Source organism: Podarcis bocagei, assembly GCF_964188305.1.
Source record: "Podarcis bocagei genome assembly, chromosome: 11".
NCBI classification, from domain to species: Eukaryota; Metazoa; Chordata; class Lepidosauria; order Squamata; family Lacertidae; genus Podarcis; species Podarcis bocagei.
Window position 1 is genome coordinate 7,683,610 of NC_138136.1, and position 20,069 is coordinate 7,703,678.

General features: G+C 42.2%; 1 protein-coding gene across 5 annotated transcripts in view; it reads right to left on the reverse strand.

Annotated features, from left to right (window-relative positions):
- Nucleotides 1-2,816: 2,816 nt before the first annotated feature.
- AGTPBP1 (ATP/GTP binding carboxypeptidase 1) overlaps nucleotides 2,817-20,069 on the reverse strand; it is a 64,517-nt gene continuing 47,264 nt past the window's right edge. For all 5 annotated transcript variants that reach the window (XM_081213557.1, XM_081213559.1, XM_081213558.1 and 2 more), the window contains 12 exons: nucleotides 19,889-19,972; nucleotides 17,255-17,341; nucleotides 17,024-17,172; nucleotides 16,248-16,335; nucleotides 15,457-15,601; nucleotides 14,203-14,356; nucleotides 13,695-13,875; nucleotides 12,294-12,423; nucleotides 9,802-9,933; nucleotides 6,870-7,046; nucleotides 5,671-5,831; nucleotides 2,817-3,143 (listed from right to left, as the gene is read on the reverse strand). In XM_081213557.1, the coding sequence (XP_081069683.1) occupies nucleotides 2,966-3,143; nucleotides 5,671-5,831; nucleotides 6,870-7,046; nucleotides 9,802-9,933; nucleotides 12,294-12,423; nucleotides 13,695-13,875; nucleotides 14,203-14,356; nucleotides 15,457-15,601; nucleotides 16,248-16,335; nucleotides 17,024-17,172; nucleotides 17,255-17,341; nucleotides 19,889-19,972 (1,666 nt within the window). In that variant the 3' untranslated portion in view covers nucleotides 2,817-2,965. The remainder of the gene's footprint in view (nucleotides 3,144-5,670; nucleotides 5,832-6,869; nucleotides 7,047-9,801; nucleotides 9,934-12,293; nucleotides 12,424-13,694; nucleotides 13,876-14,202; nucleotides 14,357-15,456; nucleotides 15,602-16,247; nucleotides 16,336-17,023; nucleotides 17,173-17,254; nucleotides 17,342-19,888; nucleotides 19,973-20,069) is intronic.

A 20,069-nucleotide genomic window follows, 5' to 3' on the forward strand; every position in this document is an offset into this window, starting at 1 on the left:
TTGTTAAATCCTTATAGATTAAGGAGATGGGGAAAAGAAATGAAGTACTGCTTGTTATGCCAACGTAATTTATAAAGCCCCATGTTCACAAGAAGTTTGTTTGTTAGGACAATGCAAACAGCAAATAGGTACAGAATCAATTAATTCTCATTTATGTTTATGGCAATATATCCCCCACCACCACTTCTGTAAGTCACAAAAGGTTCAAGGTTCTGATCCACAGTTTTACTGAACCACAGAGCAACAGATACTGGCTGAGTGTTAGCTCCTCAAACATCTGTTGAGGAGAAGGGAATCCTGGAGCCTGGTTGCAAGGATGTTACTGCCGCCAGGAGGAGTCATTGCATACCTCCCAGCCAGAAATGTAATATCACCACTAGGAGAGTATTTCTATATACCTGGGTCCCAGGGAACAGTATTGGCACAGCATCCTGAAATGCTGCAAAGTGTAGCAAAAGTGGCAGCTTGGGCCCTTAATAATTTTTATACTGGTTTGGAACTATAATACTAATTCTTGGTTCTCGATATTTCGGTTCAAAGCATTTCATAAATTTATTCATTTTACCTTACAATGTGAAACACTTCAGAGCGTTTTTTAAAAAAAGATCATTTGACAAACACGCGCGAAAGAATGCTTTGATTATGTTATTTCTTTCCGGAAGTTTCCTTGGTAAGTGAAGGACCAGTTACAAAATTAAACCAGTTCCTCTTGACCAACAAGCAGCTGGTTTAATTTGCAAAAAAACAAAACAAAAATGCAAACCAGCTCCATTTCTAATGCCCCCCAAACCAGAGACAGGTGTTTGTGAGGGTAAACAGGTGTGTTTTGTCTAGGAAGATGCAACAGGGAAGTAACACATGGAGTTCTGCCCTCTCAGTATTCATGTCTAGGTGCCAATTTTGCATCTGATTTGATATACAATCTCAAGAAAGTAAGATGTGGGGCAGGATGGGACAGAAACAGCAGCTATAATTGGGTATACCCAAGACAAAATGAAAATTTGAGCATCTAGGGCAGGGGTAGGCAACCTAAGGCCCAGTTGCTGGATGTGGCCCAATCGCCTTCTCAATCCAGCCCACAGACCGTCTTGGAATCAGCATGTTTTTACATGAGTAGAATGTGTCCTTTTATTTAAAATGCATCTCTGGGTGATTTGTGGGGCATAGGAATTCGTTCAACCCCCCCATATAGTCTGGCCCACCACATGGTCTGAGGGACGGTGGACCGGCCCACAGCTGAAAAAGGTTGCTGACCCCTGATCTAGGGCATCTGCATATTTAGGTACCACATTTAAACTTTCTCAATTCTCATTTTAATTTTCTCTGAATCACGCTGAATTCTAGTGGTACAACAAATATGCATCTGGAAACTCCATTCCAAATGGACACCACTATCCCTCTAGGAGTACGTGTGCAGAACTGAGAAGTACAAGTGATGCATCCAGGGCACACACAATTTATTTTAGCTATGGGCATGTTAAATGGGGGGCAGGACTAAGGCATGTATCCAGCAACATTGCCCCATTTGTACAAGGACTCCTCTTTCACAGCATACCTTCCCCCCTTCCCCGTGTGCCCTCTAAATCTGTTCTGTGGGTTCTTCCAAACCTGCATATTTGGGGGGGGGGCACAGGGAGAAGAGAGGGAGGGGAAGTCTTTTCATGAATGGGATGATTTAATTGAATACAACCATGTTATTGGTATCTGTCACTAAATATACATACAATTAAAGTTTATACTTACTAATAAAACAGGTTTCCCCCAAGTTTCATATTTACTTCAGGAGGAAGGTTATGAATGCATATATAAAATATATAACTCCTGGAAGGCTTAGTTCTCATAAAAAGCAGGTGAGATGGCAACTGTATGTCTGGACTATAGCACTTCAATCTACAAGTGGGGGAGAGGCACACGACAGAAAGCTCCTCCATTAAAAAACACACACCAAATTGCTGCACATAGAATGCTATGCCATGAAGAACAGACTCCTGCCTCAAAATAAAAAAATTCCTTCCAGTAGCACCTTAAAGACCAACTAAGTTAGTTCTTGGTATGAGCTTTCGTGTGCAGTATCTGAAGAAGTGTGCATGCACACGAAAGCTCATACCAAGAACTAACTTAGTTGGTCTTTAAGGTGCTACTGGAAGGAATTTTTTTATTTTGACTATGGCAGACCAACACGGCTACCTATCTGTAACTAGACTCCTGCCTGTTTTCCATGGTGATTTCCTATGCTCAGTAACTGTTTTTATATGGAGAAGCTTGCAACCATATGAGCTCCTACTTGTTGTATGAAGTGGTATAGTACAGACATAGATTGATGTGTTTTTACAAAGACTATCAAAGCCTTTGCCTGGCAAAAGGAATTACTGTGCAAAACACAAATATTTTCTGAATTAGATATTCAGATAGTAAAATCATGTAATCACATTTTATTTAAGGCTCAAGATATACATCACTCAGTACATCCGGGTTTTTTTCTCAGTTAAGTGCAAAACAAACTACTGCAGAGTGAGCCCTGCGCTGTGTTAAACACATACAGCAAAATATGGAGGGGGAAATGTCCGCACAAACACACACAAAACCAAGAAGGTCTGTTTATGTGAGTTTCAGAAACCAGCTCAGAAGTCAGCATCGCAAGGAATAAAGTGTAGCTGCTGCCTTCTGAAACACCAATAACTTCTTACTTAATTTTTTTGGTAATTATAGGGATGAACACAAATAGCCATGCAACAATATTTAACAGGCAATCAAGTGATAAAGCTCAGTGCTCAGGATAAGAACTAAATTCTTTAAATAAAACAAGTGTCAACTCATTTAAAAGCCAGAGACATTTATTGTTTTTGAACTGGACTGACTGCGGTTAATCTGCTCGAGCAAAATCTCAGGATTAAATACCCCTCCGTGTCCATCTTCCATAATCAATCCAGAGTATTTAATTTCTTCTTTGTGCTCCAAGGATGTCTCAAGGCAAATGCGTCCTTGTAATTTCAGAGTCAGAATGTCCTTCTTCTTGGAGACTGGGCTCATAGTCACCAGCATTATTGGCCAACTCAACATCCGGCTCATCATTGCTCTCTGCACTATAATCCACTTCTTCAAGAAAGCGAGGTTCGTCTTCTTCCAGAACGTACGTAGTGGGGCTGCAGCAAGAACACCAGGAGAGTAGGCTTATCGTCTATTATGCTCAAGTGAAGCAGCTTCCCAGCATAAACATATTTAACGCAATGAAAAAACTAATTAGTTTTTCTAAAATGTGGCCAAGAGGCTCTGGACCAATAACATGATAACTATAGCCATTCATTCTATCATTGCATAGCTGTCAACTTACAGATTTGAAAATAAGGGACCAGCAGCCTCGAAAATAAGGGATCAGCAGCCAAAATAAGGGATTTTGCTTATCTTATGAGTTCCATCGGCTCTTCCCCGCCCGAGAGGGAGGGAGAGAGACTCTCACCCACGCTACCCGCGAGCCCGGCATGAGGCGGTTGCGGCGCCGCAGCGGCCGCTGAAGCACCGCCCTTCTATGTCCCTCCCCATCCCCTCCTCTTCCTCCTCCCTCAGGCCGCTGCCACCACCTCTGGCTTCCCCTGGCAGCGCGGCGGAAGTCTCGCAAGAGAGGGGCTGCCTGCCTGCCCGCCGCCACCCGTCTCCTCACGACGCACCCCCGAGGGGGAAAAGGGAGAGACGGAGACGCGGCAGCTCGTGCGCACACTCTCTCTCGCTCTCTCGAAGCGGAGGACCCCGAGCCGCTGCTTCCCTCCCGAGCCGGGCAAGCATGAAACCCGGGAAATTTAAGGGACATCATCAATCCGGGACAGCAGCGGGACACGGCGCTGGGATAAGGGAGTTTCCCGCCAAATAGGGGACGGTTGACAGCTATGTATCATTGAGTGCCAAATGTTATATAGGAGATGCATTACCATTCTTCCCCAAAATTGGCAGCAACAACATCATCTTACTAAGCCCTTCATCAATAAATATGAATCTTATATTAACAAAACATTCTGAACTCTGAATTTTCAAAACACGCAACACATAGACCCAGAAACACGAAAGCCTGTGTGGCAAAAGGCCATATGCATTCTCTCTATCCTCTCTGCATGGATCAGCCCTGGTGGCTCCCCCTATGACATCGCACTGAAAGGAAGGTCTGAAGGAGGATTCTTGCATGTTCTCTTGAAGCCTCCTGGGAACAGAGATCTGTGTGATGAGGGCTCCCAATTGCAAGAAGGATCCCAAGCGCATTCAGCTGGAGATGCAAAGAATCCAAGGCTGCAGCCAGCAGTGATGGGAATGTGGGGGCCAGTCATGCCTCCCCGCTCCTCCATCAACACATTTTTAGGCAGACACCAGAATAGGGCATTTTTATACACTGGATAACTGCCCCTTTCACAGCATGCCGAACTGCACCAACTAGTTTGTCAGAGCCACAGAATGAAAAAACAAACTAAAAATAGAAAAGTAATTTCGACAGTAACAAAACTGAGGCTAATGTTTATAACAAAAGTTATTCCAAGATTACTGAGATTTCAATGTGTTTTTATTAAAATGAAGTAAAGAAAAATAAGCAATGGGTGTCAATGTGGTCTCCTAAGGAAACAGGTTTGGGAGATTCAATCAGGAGGACATTTTCTACAAGACAAGTTTCTTCACTGAAGCTTTACCCTCCCCCCCCCCGAAACATTTTTGCAGAGCAAGTCAGGTCAACTTTCATATAAAACCGATTAAAGTGCATCACACAAAGACAACAGAAATGAAAACAGTGCATCACTTCACTGTGACAGCACAGTAGGTGAGTGAAACCACAGACAGTGGGGAAAGGGAAGCGTCTTCACATGTCTGAAGACAAAAGGGAAATCTCACCATTTCCCAGGCCATGAGAATCTTTGCCCACTATCAATTCTAGCAGTGAAATGTGCCACTAGACTCTACCAAAAATCAATCTCAAACGCTATCCAACAAAGATAATTTGAAACGTACCTCTGAAAGGAAGCTGGTCCTTTCATTTTAGGTGTTAAAATGATTAAAGAGCTGAGAAAGCCATAGTTAGGTACGTACTACAAAATGTCTGTCTGAAATTGTGTTCTTTACACAGAGATCCTGCTCCAGATTCAGCAACCCAGGTTACGGATGCAGAGTGTTCTTTACATGCACACGTAGAAAAATTGATTTGGACATGTGTTGGGCATTGCTTTTCTTTCTCCATCTGTTTTACAGACACACACACCCCAAATTTGCACTGAAATCTACCTTCTGCTGTAGTTACTACATTTTAAATTCCCCGCCTCCAACTGTTTCATATTCTTATTTTATCTAGAGGACATCACTGAGAACTGTTGCCTGGCAAGAGAAGACTTGCCTCCATCATGGACTGGATGAGACCCAGCTGCTCCATCCACTATCCCTTGTCTCTCAGATCATCAGTGATGTCTGCAGTCTTGTAGGCGGAGGCAGAGGGGCAACACCAGGAAGGGCAAGGATGAAAGAAGGAAATGTTAGCTGCATAAACCTGGCACCACAGGGTCACCATGGTATTCCTCTTCCTGTTACCAGATTTGAATGTATTGTTTTATTGTAAGAATCTCTTGAAAACAACTTCATAAGTGGAATTTAAGTATTCTGAAACAAATAAACATTTAGTACAACAACATTTTAAGCTCGTACTACCTTGTCACTTTACAATTGGATTCAATCAATTCATTTTCAATGTCAAAGAGCGTAGATGGCAGGTTGTATTCTAGTGGTGATGTCAACCTTTTCAAACGCAATAAACCAGAACAGAACTTGGCTCCCATCTCTTCGAGTTCACGTGTCCCAATTTGTAAGCCCTAATTAGAGAACAACATATTCACTGAGTGGTTAGTTTAATTATGTCTGATGCTATTGCTAAAAATAACTCCTGGCACAGTTTGTCTTATGAAGAGATGCAAGACCAGCTAATTAAAGTATTAAAGCAATAAATGCAAAACCGGATGATCCCCAAAGTTTATATCTTTATAAGATGTGTTTGGGGTCCAGAGTACAAGCTATGATAAACATGCCATTCAAAAAGTAGGCTAAACTGGCCACTTTATTTTGAAGAAAAAGCATTTGCGGGACACCATTCTGAACAGAAAGGTAAAGGGACCCCTGACCATTAGATCCAGTCGTGGCCGACTCTGGGGTTGCGGCGCTCATCTCGCTTTATTGGCCAAGGGAGCTGGCGTACAGCTTCCGGGTCATGTGGCCAGCATGACTAAGCCGCTTCTGGCGAACCAGAGCAGCCCACAGAAACGGTGTTTACCTTCCCGCCGGAGTGGTACCTATTTATCTGCTTGCACTTTGACGTGCTTTCGAACTGCTAGGTTGGCAGGAGCAGGGACCGAGGAACGGGAGCTCACCCCGTCGCGGGGATTTGAACCGCCGACCTTCTGATCGGCAAGTCCTAGGCTCTGTGGTTTAACCCGCAGCGCCACCCACGTCCCTTTTATCCTGAACATGCTTCTGGCCTATTATTTGCTTTAAAATCTCCTCTGCTATTAACCCCCAAAGGTATTGCTTACTGCAAAGCACATTCAGGGACAAATTACAGGCATGGTTAGGGGCAGTTTTTGGCAGAAAACCTTTGCAGGGACACAATCCAGATCAGTGGCATGTCCCAGATTGAGACCTGACAGATTTCTCCCTTTCACCTCCCTTTTTAAAGAAAGTGGCCAGGCTGAACCATTTGAAAAAAATGTTTGCTTACCCTAATATGTGGTTTGGCCCTTAGATAATACATATTTCAAAGCGTTCCTCTAAAGAGAATCCAGGCAATGCACAAGATTACTTTTTCAGACTCGTTAAATATACAGATGCCATTTTTACAATTCAGTTTTATTTTTTACCTTGTACTTCCCCTGGTCACATCCACATAATGTGCTTTCCATGGTGTAACTCCTCTGAACGCCTATTTCTCTCCAAACAACAACACGTGCTGTAGATTCCTTGGACTTTTCTACTACAAAACTGCAGCTGCTCATGCAGAATGCTGGCGCTGTCTGACTCAGAATCTTTGGAAGGGTCTAGAGGAAGGAAGTATTTAACAGCAGTCTGAAACTGTTAAAAAGCTTAGCAGGTACAATGTCAAGAAACCACTGAATATTAAAAGGTGCGTTACTTGGTCCACTTTCAATATGTGAAAAAGTATATAACCGGAACTGAATTCCTGTGGATTTCAGGCTACATATTATTTAGATGCAAATAAATAAAAAATTAAGGCTAGAAGAAGGATGCATTCCAATAATTTATTTCAACTGATTTATACCCCACCTTTCCCCCCTAAAGCAAGGCCAGGGCAGCTAACAAATATATAACAACACGAAATACAACAGCAGCAAAAAGCGCCACTTAAAGTACCAATACAAACACAGAAAACAACCGTAATAAAACAGCTGGATGGTTAGCAGAAAAATTATTACACCACGAAGACTTGGCAGAATAAAAAAAAGTTCTCACCGTATGCCTAAAAGTAGCCAGAGTCAGGGAAAACTACACAAAAAATGAGAGGAACTTTTGTGATGTAGTGGACACTCATGAGAATACCACCCAGCTATTAAAAAAAAAGAAAAAGCAGGGCATTCCCTATTTATACAGTTTGTACAACCAAATGGAAGTCCACTATGTGAGGAACAGCAGTATGAGTGCCTGTGAGTGCCTGGAGGCGGTTGGAGGTTGGATGGCGGCTAACAGATTGAGGTTGAATCCTGACAAGACAGAAGTACTGTTTTTGGGGGACAGGAGGCGGGCAGGTGTGGAGGATTCCCTGGTCCTGAATGGGGTAACTGTGCCCCTGAAGGACCAGGTGTGCAGCCTGGGAGTCATTTTGGACTCACAGCTGTCCATGGAGGCACAGGTCAAATCTGTGTCCAGGGCAGCTGTTTACCAGCTCCATCTGGTACGTAGGCTGAGACCCTATCTGCCTGCGGACTGTCTCGCCAGAGTGGTGCATGCTCTGGTTATCTCCCGCTTGGACTACTGCAATGCACTCTACGTGGGGCTACCTTTGAAGGTGACTCGGAAACTACAACTAATCCAGAATGCGGTAGCTAGACTGGTGACTGGGAGCGGCCGCCGAGACCACATAACACCGGTCTTGAAAGACCTACATTGGCTCCCAGTACGTTTCCGAGCACAATTCAAAGTGTTGGTGCTGACCTTTAAAGCCCTAAACGGCCTTGGTCCAGTATATCTGAAGGAGCGTCTCCACCCCCATCGTTCTGGCCGGACACTGAGGTCCAGCACCGAGGGCCTTCTGGCGGTTCCCTCACTGCGAGAAGCCAAGTTACAGGGAACCAGGCAGAGGGCCTTCTTGGTAGTGGCACCCGCCCTGTGGAACACCCTCCCACCAGATGTCAAAGAGAACAACAACTACCAGGCTTTTAGAAGACATCTGAAGGCAGCCCTGTTTCGGGAAGCTTTTAATGTTTGATGTATTATAGTATTTTAATATTCTTTTGGAAGCCGCCCAGAGTGGCTGGGGAAGCCCAGCCAGATGGGCGGGGTATAAATAATAAATTATTATTATTATTATATGAGATACAATCCAGCGTGTGGGTTGCGGCTGTGATTTTATATCCCACTGCAGTGATACCAGATGTAGAATGGAGGGGAAGGAGCTTCTAGCCTCATGAGACTTGTCCAAACTGTTGAGGATCTGGCTTGCCAATTCTTCTACAATTGTATTATAAACAGGGACGCGGACTTATAAAAAATATTGGGGGGGGGGGCGGGAAAGCTCATGAATAATAAATAAGCTCATGAATATGCAAATAAAGTGGCGCCGCCTCCTCGTGAGCGAATAGGGGAGAGCGTGCTGCGCCTATTAATCAGCTCCGAAGGAAATTGGGTGGAGCTTTTGCTCGGGAGGGAGGGCAGGAGGCATGCAGCCCGACCCTGTGCATTTTGGGCTGGGGGAGGGGCGGCGATGGTGCTCTGCTGGAGGGGCGCCGGAGATTATTGGGGGGCAGAGCCCCCCCAAACGAATTTTTGAGGGGGCTTGGGCCCCCTCAAGCCCCATGGAGTCGGCGCCTATGATTATAAATATACTTCTATTCTTAAGGCGGAAAATATGAAAACAATGAGAAGAGGCAGGAACGAAGATTTGGAGATATGCTTCAGAGATCCAGACTATGGGGAGCCCGGAAAAATTAATAATTACAATTTGGATTACAATTTTTTTAAAAAAAAAAATTAGTTTATTATTTTTAATTGGATTATGATTTAGATATGTTGATTGGCTGTTTTTATTGGAAAAGCAATAAAAATTATTAATAAAAATAAATATACTTCTATTCTTTATCCTTTATAATTCTGCAAAACTTTATTAAAGCATTCTCCTTAGTACAGTAATAATATATTATTGGGGTTTTAGGCTATAGCCGTAGAATGAACAGACAGGGAAAATTAATTAAAATATATTTACATATGATGCATATCAACAATATATAGAATATTTATCTATCTATCCCCAATGTTTTAATAGTTTCTTACATGAAATTTTACTGGATTTTTTAAGGAAGCTGTTTTATGTTCACTTCACTAATTAAAAACCAGATAGTTAAATTTTCCAGAACAGTGGGTTGTATTCATGTTAGTCATAGCTCATTGAGTGGACACACTGGAATTTGTGGATATAACTCAGGTCTTTCAATTTCAATGGACCTCCTCTGGGCAAAATACTACTGGCAGTGTTATCACTTGAGGATTAGACAATATAAATAGAAATAGAAATTATGAATCTGTTGTGGCCTTGTTTGGATTTTTAAAGCAACAACTCACCCTATAGCCAAGGTCTTCAACCACATCGCAAGAAGCAGCACTAAGATTAGTGTGCCAGATGGTTTCCTTGATGCTGCAGCCATACATAAATACGTTTTTCTTGCGAGAGTGACCATGATAATCACAAAAAACCTAGGAGAAATAAAGTTTTCAAAAGTTATAGAAGATGCAACTTTCTTGTATCTGTAGTGGGGCAGAGATATTGTCTTTTTTTGTAAGTAATTTTTTATTAGTTTTCAAATATTCCCCCAATAATAGCCAAATTATAACAATTATAAATTAACTGGGGGCAGAGACTTTTCACAAATATTCCAGCTCATCAATTATATACAGTTTGTTCAATTTCTGTGCTGTCTTTTATTACTCTGTAATGAATCCCATTTATTCAAGGAGTCAAAGGCCACGTTCTGATGTAATGATCCCAGGCTAATAAACTATGGTTTATTGGCTTGGGAGCTAACTGTATGCTCCTGCCTTCCCTCACATAAGCAGCTTCAGTGAATCTATCTGTTTCTTAAACCTGTTTCTTATGATGCTTGAACTGGGAAATCATTATTAAAATGTTCCCTCCAAATGAGGATATGAAACCAGAATCAGATCCTGCTTTTAATCATGAACTCTTAGTCACAGATTCCCAGTTTGGTTGTGCAACAGGGAAGGGCTAAGATGGAACACACAATGTTTTATCATATCAGGACTATTACATATGAACAAGGACAAAAGTGTGAAGTTTGGCTTAGAACTCTTGATTTAAAAAAGAGAGAAGGAAACATAACATAAAAAAGAAATGAATGAAATGGAATTAAGTATTGTTAAAAGTCATTTTACATAACAATGAAATCAAGTAACAAATCCTGAGAAATAGTCCAAAACCTCTTTACATTCTCTCAGATGGTTCAACTATGTAAAAAAGGAAGAATGAAAATTAGCCCAACTAAATGTAACAGAAGCATTCATGTCTTTCCCTTTTCACCAACATTCTGCCTCCATTCACATACAAACATCCTGGGATCCTGAAGTCTAATTTCCTCTGCCTGCTCTTCAAAGATTTTCTCTAAAGAGAGACCTTTGATCTTAGCATGAAACACCACAGCACTAAGAATAAGAATAAGAATAAGAAGAATAAGAATATCCTTATTGTCATTGCCCCCTTCGGGGACAACGAAATTACTTGAATGCTCCATAAAAACACTAATTAAACAATACAGTGTAATACAGCAAGGGAGATTAGATGACTTTCAAAGTCCGGGCTTCCCATTCAGGGCCGAGATCGCTCTGGAGAAGAAGCTGTTCTTAAGACGGCTCGTTCTTGTCTTCATCGTCCTGTATCTCCGTCCCGACGGCAAGAGCTCGAAGAGACAGTGACCAGGATGCGATGGATCTTTTACTATGTCCAGTGCCTTCCTATGGCACCTTGTGGCATAAATCTGCTCTAAGGTGGAGAGTGGGCAGCCAACAATGCTCTCTGCTGCCTTAACAACCCTGCACAACTCCATCCTGTCCTGGACAGTACAGATTCCGTACCACACACATAAGCCATAAGTGAGCACGCTCTCAATGGCACAGTGATAGAAGGCAAGATTTGGGATAAAACCTGCTTGCTTTTTGAGAGGGAAATGCAACATTTCCACACATATCCAACGCTGGTGTAGGGATAAATGCTGCTTTTTATGTTGCCTAGAATGACCTATGTTGAGACGTGGGTGGCGCTGTGGTCTAAACCACTGAGCCTAGGGCTTGCCAATTGGAAGGTCATCGGTTCGAATCCCCATGACAGGGTGAGCTCCCGTTGCTCGGTCCCACCTCCTGCCAACCTAACAGTTCGAAAGCACGTCAATGTGCAAGTAGATAAATAGGTATCACCCCGGCAGGAAGGTAAACGGCGTTTCCGTGCGCTGCTCTGGTTCACCAGAAGCGGCTTAGTCATGCTGGCCACATGACCTGGAAAAACTGTCTGCGGACAAACATCGGCTCCCTGGGCCAGTAAAGAGATGAGCGCCACAACCCCAGAGTCGTCCGCGACTGGACTTAACTGTCAGGGGTCCTTTACCTTTACAAATGACCTATGCATAGCAAACGGTACTGTGCACCTGCACGTTTATGTATGCACATGCGTGCATGCACACACACTGGCCGCACACACTACTGACATGAGGCCTGCGGGGGTGGTGGCAAAGCGTCAATATGGCCATTGGACCAACAACAGTTAGTCACTCCTGATCTACAGAAAGCCACACCTACAGAAAATCACATGAAGAGTCTCATCTGTCTGTCGCTGCTAATAATACTGACCACATTTAAAAGCAGAGCATGGGATCTGCGGAGGTAGAAGTGTAGAAGTTTCTAAGGAGAAACATCTGTCAAAAGAGTTCCTTCGCAGATTTCATATATTTTGGGAGAGGAAGGGGCATTTTCATGCAATGCCAGAATGACCTCCGATGCTTTTACTTCAGTGGAGTGAACTGGGTGAGCACACGGATACGAACACTTACCAGGGGCAAACGTTTTATGGTAGCCAAATACTGCAGCAGGCCTTTGGCATGATAAATGGTGGGGTGCAGATCTAGGTTGGGGTTTTGCCATTGTCTGTTCAGGTCCTCCCCGCTTAAAGAACAGCGATGACTACAGGAGAAAGACAATCTCAGTAAGTTCTTACTGTCCCAAGCAAAAATGTTTCCCCCTCCAAGTAAGTCTGTGAGACAACTTTTGTGGCTATTTTGTGCAATTTTATTAAGACAAAGAAGTCTTTAAAGTCTTGTTTTAGCCGTTTGATTTTTTAAAAACCAGTTCAGTGAAAATCAATCATGGTATTAGAAAGCTATCCTGCTTGTATCCAGCATTTGTCTAAACTGCTGGGAATTATTACATTTTGTGATAGTAAATTCCACAGTTTAGCTATGTGCTGCATGAAAAAGTGCTTACTTTTGTCTGTCCTAAATTTCCCCCCATAAGAGCAAACTCTTAGAGGCCGAGGTGCCTTTCCTCTCCCCCCCCCAATTTTTTTTGAGGGCACTGCCCCCCAAACTGATGAGCATGACCATTCAAACGGTGTTTGTGTGCCACATCATGTGAATAATTATGTGGGGCAGGGCTTACCTTGGGCCCCCCCAATATTTTATTCAAGTGGGCACCCCTGTCACCCACATTTCAGCTTCACTGGAAGACGCCGGGTTCTAGTGTTATGACAGGAAAAAGCCTATACAGTCATACCTCGGGTTAAAGTTGCTTCAGGTTGAGCGTTTTTGGGTTGCGCTCTGCAGCGACCCGGAAGTAACGCGTTCCAATAATGCGTTACTTCTGGGCTTTGCCGCTCACGCATGTGCAGACGCTCAAAATGACGTCACACGAATGCACAGAAGCGGCGAATCACAACCCGTGCACGTGCTGCTTGTGTTCTCTTCAGGATGTGAATGAGGCTCCGGAACGGATCCTGTTTGCATCCAGAGGTACCACTGTATACTTTCCCCACACCATGGATAATTTTACACACATCAATCATGTTCTCATTTAGTTTAGAAAAAAGGCAAGTAACCCCAAATGCTGTAATCTTTCCTTATAAGCCAGTTGCTCCAGCCTCTGATAATTTTGGTTGCCCTTTTCTGACTTTTTCTAGCTCTACAATATCCTTTTTGAGGCGGGACAGCCAGAACTGTGCACTATATTCCAAGTGTGGCCACACCATGGATTTGTATAAAGTTATTCTGATGTTATTTTTTATCGCTTTTTACTGATCCCTAACATGGAGTTCACAGCTGCTTGCATACTGGGCTGACGTTTTCATTGCACTGTTCATTGAATATTGCGGCAAAAGGACAGAAAGTCCACGGCCTAAACTTGGTTTGGAAGTGCCTACGAAGCATGATCTTTGCTGCTGAATACACTTAAAAACTTACTTTCCATTAATGACCCCATCAGGATTAAGCATTGGTACAATTTTAAAAATATAGGATTCTCGTAAACTTTGGGCAGCAGGAGTATTACTCATGAGATATTCCAAAGTTCCCTTCATAACCCAGCTTGCATTAGTCTCTCCGGGATGAACACGAGCACATAAGAAAATATAAGGACGGTTTCCTAAAAAATAAAAAAACACAGCACAAGCAAAATAGCATGATACAATCACAAGTCACAGCAGCTTGCTTATTACGAATTGACACATATGAACTAGAACATGAAATGAATGTAATTAAAGAACTTGAATTCATTAAAGTAGAATATACATATGGCATAAAGCGTTGAGCAGGTAGATGTGGCTGCCTGGCATGTTTAATTAGGCCCACAAATTACACTTTCCAGAACATCTATATGCAATTCACGTATCTTTTACAAAGCAGCCTGCATTCAGAAAAACAAATATAGATATAAATTCTCAGTGAAAAAGGAGAAAAACCTTGTACTTACTGAACTGACAGATATGTTCATAGTAATCTGACTCCGGCATGGCGGTTATAGTTACTATGGGACAGCTGTTTCCAGAGAGTGTCTCACACAAAACGTCTTGTCGAAAATATATCTGCTGAGGATTGTGTGTGGAGTCCAGTTTTTTGAGATGCATCTTCATGACAAAAAGAATTAGACTGTAAGCCTATAGCCAGGGTTTGTTTCATATTTTACCATAACTACAGGTTTAGCTTTTCCTGTGCTTAAAAGACAGCAGGCACCACCAGCAGTTCTAGAACTGTTCTCCACCAGTATACTTGTAAAACAATGCAGTTTTATTTCAAAACAGAGTTTTTCTGAAGACCGCCCCCCGCCCAACAGAAAACTGCTTCCTCTGTTATCAGAGGCCACCATACCTTTTTTGGGGGAGGGGGGCACTTGACATCTGTAAAGTGTTATATGTATTCCTACATTTATGGCCCATAACCTCTTGCAAACTGAATGTATTAAAGTTTACATTTATTATTTTTGTACCAACATCATTTTGTCAAACCCCATCTCTAATCTGCATTGCTATGGCCTACAGCTGAAACAAATCAACTAGAGCCAACGTTGTGCTCTACATCTGCAAAGTCCTGGTTATTCAGAATTAATGCTAAACTTTTTACTCCATTAGTTTACAGGAGCTTTACTTGTAAAAAATAAATAAATTTTTACTTTCCTAAACTTTATGTATGAACATTTCAGCTGTTTTCAAACATAAAGTGCTTTTGCATCTAGCTATTTTTGTGATCACTATCAAGCCATGTAGTTAAAATACTTGAAATCGTTGAAGTAAAAATGTGCATAAACAAATTATGCCTCTACCTAAGCTCAAATTAAAGGTAAAGGTAAAGGGACCCCTGACCATTATGTCCAGTCGTGACCGACTCTGGGGTTGGGGCGTCATCTCGCTTTATTGGCTGAGGGAGCCGACATACATGTGGCCAGCATGACTAAGCCGCTTCTGGTGAACCAGAGCAGCGCACAGAAACACCGTTTACCTTCCCGCTGGAGCGGTACCTATTTATCTACTTGCACTTGGACGTGCTTTCGAACTGCTAGGTTGGCAGGAGCAGGGACTGAGCAACGGGAGCTCACCCCGTCGTGGGGATTCGAACCGCCGACCTTCCAATCAGCATGTCCTAGGCTCTGTGGTTTAACCCACAGTGCCACCTGCGTCCCATAAGCGTCCCATAAGCTCAAATTAACTCCCATAAGATCAAATTAACTCACCATTAAAGCTGAGTAAGTATATGGGTAATGGTAAGCAAAGTAACAAACATCATCCTTATGCTGGAAACTGACAGTGAAGGTAATTGTGTAGTAGGATTTTCCCTTCTGGCCGCCGGCTGCAATGGAACTTCTTGAAAAGTGATTCCTAGAAACAACATTTTAGAATTAGATTAAAGATGCAGTGCATGCTACAATTTATGGTAAATAATCTGCAGAGACGCATCACTCACTCAACTATTACAGTACCTTTAGTACAAATTAACAAAGGTTGAAATTTGAATTCTCCTTTTATTAGTTTTTATTTTTAATTATAATTTTATTTACAACATAACACAAACCTCCCATCCCCAATACACAAATCCACCCACATTAAACATGAACATAACATACAGTGAGCATAACATACAACAATACAAACAACCAAATAAAAGACTTCCTTTATCCTGTATCTGGCCTCCTTATTTACTTCTTATAAACTGCTTCCTTTATGAATAATTATTAAGATTTTTCTAATTATAACTTAAATATCCACAAAGTCTCCTGCAGACAATAATCGAAACAAGTCCAGGTATGTATTTTAGGGTGCTGTTTTGTGTAGTATTCTCTGCATTTTCCCCATGCTTTCTGAAACTCTTGTCTAGTGTGATCTAATTGCCTCTGTTAATCTAACCAGTTCAATATACTCTAACATTGTTAGTTTTAAAAACAGTGTTAATTACTAATATAGTTAAGTTAGTTTTTCAGCCCATTTAATTCAATGTTTTATTTCCTCCATTTACAGTTATACTTACTTGTAGTAACAAATATCAGTTCCTACACGAGTCCACCAGGGTCTGCCATTTAGTGCATCTTGAACAGAGTACATAAGGGGCTGCATACCTTCAAGCAAAATATATTACGTGATTCAACATGGTTGCATGTATTCAGTGAAGAAATATACTTGTCTAGAGCAAGGGTCAGCAAACATTTTCAGTATGGGGCCGGTCCACTGTCCCTCAGCCCTTGTGGGGGGCCGGACTATATTTTGGGTGGGGAAATGAACAAATTCCTATGTCCCACAAATAACCCAGAGATGCATTTTAAATAAAAGCACACATTCTGCTCATGTAAAAACACCAGGCAGGCCCCACAAATCATGCAGAGATGCACTTTAAATAAAAGGACACATTCTACTCATGTAAAAACACACTGATTCCCGGACCGTCCACAAGATGGATTTAGAAGGCGATTGGGCCGGATCCGGCCCCTGGGCCTTAGTTTGCCTACCCATGGTTTAGAGAGCATAGAGTTAAAGGAAAACTTAACTTTTTAATCAAGGAAAATACCATCTAATATATTAAAAAGTTATCATTCTGCATTCTGAATATGCCAAGATAAATAATCAACTAAGCTTGAGTGTCATTTTGATTGCTGAGAGTTGATAAAGCTACGTAACAATCTAACCCTTCAAAATATATATTTCTTTATCACTAGGGGGGGAAAGCACTGTGAAGGTTTTGTACAACTGAATAAATCCACATTCTTCCTAGGCACTTCTTTTGAATAAGAGAAGAAAAACATGTCTTACCATAATTAAACTGACTATTTGTCTTTTCACAGTTGATTATATTAAATCGGTAGGCAACACCTGCTCGCATTCCGCTGGCTTCAAAGTAAAACCACTGGTGATAATGATTGCTGTTTATGTCAGAGTTCAGAATGAGATCATACTCATTTCTAAAGATGAACAGAAACAAGTCTTAAAATGAAGAACAGCTTCAAAATTAAAAACGAAGTAAAACAAATGACAACATCTTACTTTCTGATCTGAATAACTTTGCGTAAATTTCCCGATTCAAATTTGGAGTTAAATTTCAGGACGTCTCCTTCATCTGGCACTGGACAGCTTAAAGAAATAAAATCACAGGGAAAGGAAAGTTATATATATATATTTATCATTCCAATTTTATACTATTCTATAAATATGGCTGGGTGCATATAATGAAGAGGGCGATGGAAAATAAATAATAACAGTTCTTCCTTACGATGGCTACAAATATCACTTTTAGTTATATGACTTTAATTACTCAGGGCTTCATATTCCTGGTTTCTTTTGAATCTGATTCAACCAATAAGGCAGAGCCTAAAGGAGTTTTGATGTTGCTCATCAGTCGGATTATTCTAGGGTAAAGAACATCAACTGAAGTATCTATGTAATGCTCAGTTGTCATAGAGCAGTCTTTCCCAGCCTGGTGCTTCTAGATGTTTTGGACTACAACTCCCATCAGTCCCAGGCAGTATATGTCTGTGTTGACATGGCCACATTGAAGTTGTAGTCCAAAACATCTGAGGCTGGGAATGACTGCCATACATTTTACTTTTCCCCAACATTTCTGGTCTTCTTACACAATAGGGTAGCACAACCCACCATGATGTGTGTTCACCAGAGAATAACATCTCTCCAATCTTATTCTCACTGAATTTACAAAGAGTTTTGCAAAAACCTCAAACAGATACCGTATTTTTCGCTCTATAGGGCGCACTGGACCATAGGGCGCACCTAGGGTTTTTTTGGGGGGGGGAATAATAAAAAAAAATATTTCCCCCACCCCAAGCCCCAAAGAGCAAAGAAGCCAAGACAGCCAGCGGGGTTCCTCTTTAGCCACGCACAACCTCTCCAGCCGGGAGAGGCTGGGCGCGGCTTTGGCAGAAGCCAAGACAGCAAGCAGGATGGATCCCACTCGCTGTCTTGGCTTCCTTTTTAGCTGCGGGGCTGCGCACAACCTCGTCTTCGCTCCCGGAGCTTGCTGCTATCCGCAAGCCCCGCCGGGCTCCCAAGGCTTGTGGATAGTTGCCCGAAGCCCGGGGTGCGCAGCGCTGCGCTCCCCGGGCTTCGGGCTGCAGGCTGCTATCCACAAGCCTTCGGAGCCCGGAAGGCACTCCTGCCGCGCTCCGAAGGCTTGCAGATAGCTTCCTGAAGCCTGGAGAGCGAGAGGGGTCAGTGCGCACCGACCCCTCTCGCTCTCCGGGCTTCTGCGAAAGCCTGCATTCGCTCCATAGGACACAGACACATTTCCCCATCATTTTTGGAGGGGAAAAAGTGTGTCCTATAGAGCGAAAAATACGGTACCTGCTATTTGCAGAAATAAAATATCCAATTAACTCAGGGATTTACTTAAACCCAACGAAAATGTTTAAGAAGATGTTTAAATATTAGAGTAATCTTTGTTTCTCTTGGAGTGACTTCCAGTGGAGTCAACCTGCTGATGCAATCTACCTCTGCTCACACAGATGTTGGGGACCTCTGCAGCAGACTGCAGGAGGGGACGTGCATAGCTATGGAGGGGAGGGAGCGCAAAGGGAAATCCCATCACATCCATTCATGTGACGCTGGAATCACCCATAAGATTTCTTTAAAAAGTTTCTTAACTTGACAAAAAATAATGGAGTAACACATTCCATATAAACAAGAATATGGGAATATTTGGTATAATGTGTATCTAAACATGCAGTTAAATCGGCACACGTTAAGTTATTTAATTGCTTCAGTTTGCTACTCTACTGGCTAAAAGTGGTTTTTCAAGTTTCCAAGGTGGAATAACTTGGAAGCTTTTATGGAGTTTGTCAAAGAGAAGACTAGTAAGAGGTAGAGAAAGCACACTTTTAGAAGTTTGCTCACTAATGCCAATCTTGACCTGCAGTGTGCATTCATAGGCCGGTGTTAGGGAAGTATTTTCAATTCATATTTCATGGACCAATGGTGAGTTACTTTCCCAGAATACTCTGCAACACACAAGTGTTTCATTGCAGGCATAGAGACGTTCCTCAGAAGATAAGGAAGCACATACAGTCATACCTCAGGATAAATACACTTCAGGTTGAGCGCTTTCAGATTGCACTCCACGGCGACCCGGAACTAACGGAGTGCGTTACTTCTGGGTTTCACCGCATGCGCAGAAGGTCAAAATGACATCACGTGCATGCGCGGAAGTGGTAAAATGCGACCCGTGCATGCGCCGTCACATCTTACATTCTGTTCGGGATGCAAACGGGGCTCTGGAATGGATCCCATTCACATCCCGAGGCACCACTGTAATGGGTTACATGAAGCTACAAAATTTGAAACCACTTGAAGTAAATATAATAGTAAATCAAATCAACCTATTTTACCAATTAATAAAGTGAGTTTTAGGTTCTTTTAATTGTTGTTTAAATACAAACAATTACAACTGATATTTTAAGCTATAACTGCATCTCATCTGAGCAGGAATTCACTCCCAGAACTTTTACAACTATATGAATAGTTTAGGAAAGCAACTGGCTACCATTACCCTCATTTTCTCATCAGCTGCATTTTCTTACTTATTTTCTGTATGTATAAATTAATTTAAAACGAAAGGAAAACCAGATCAAAAGAGAAAGTTAAAACAGGAACTTTACCTGTGAAACCTACCTGGGATTATCAAGGTCATACACAACTCTGTCTATGATATCATTAGGATGAATCAGCCTTTCAATATCTTGGGCAATTTTTGTCCTATAAAATAGAGAGAGCCCTTAGCTCATGTTTCATAACGAGAAAGGTACAACGCCAGTTATTAAAAATACATCATCAGGTAAGGAAAGACCATCAG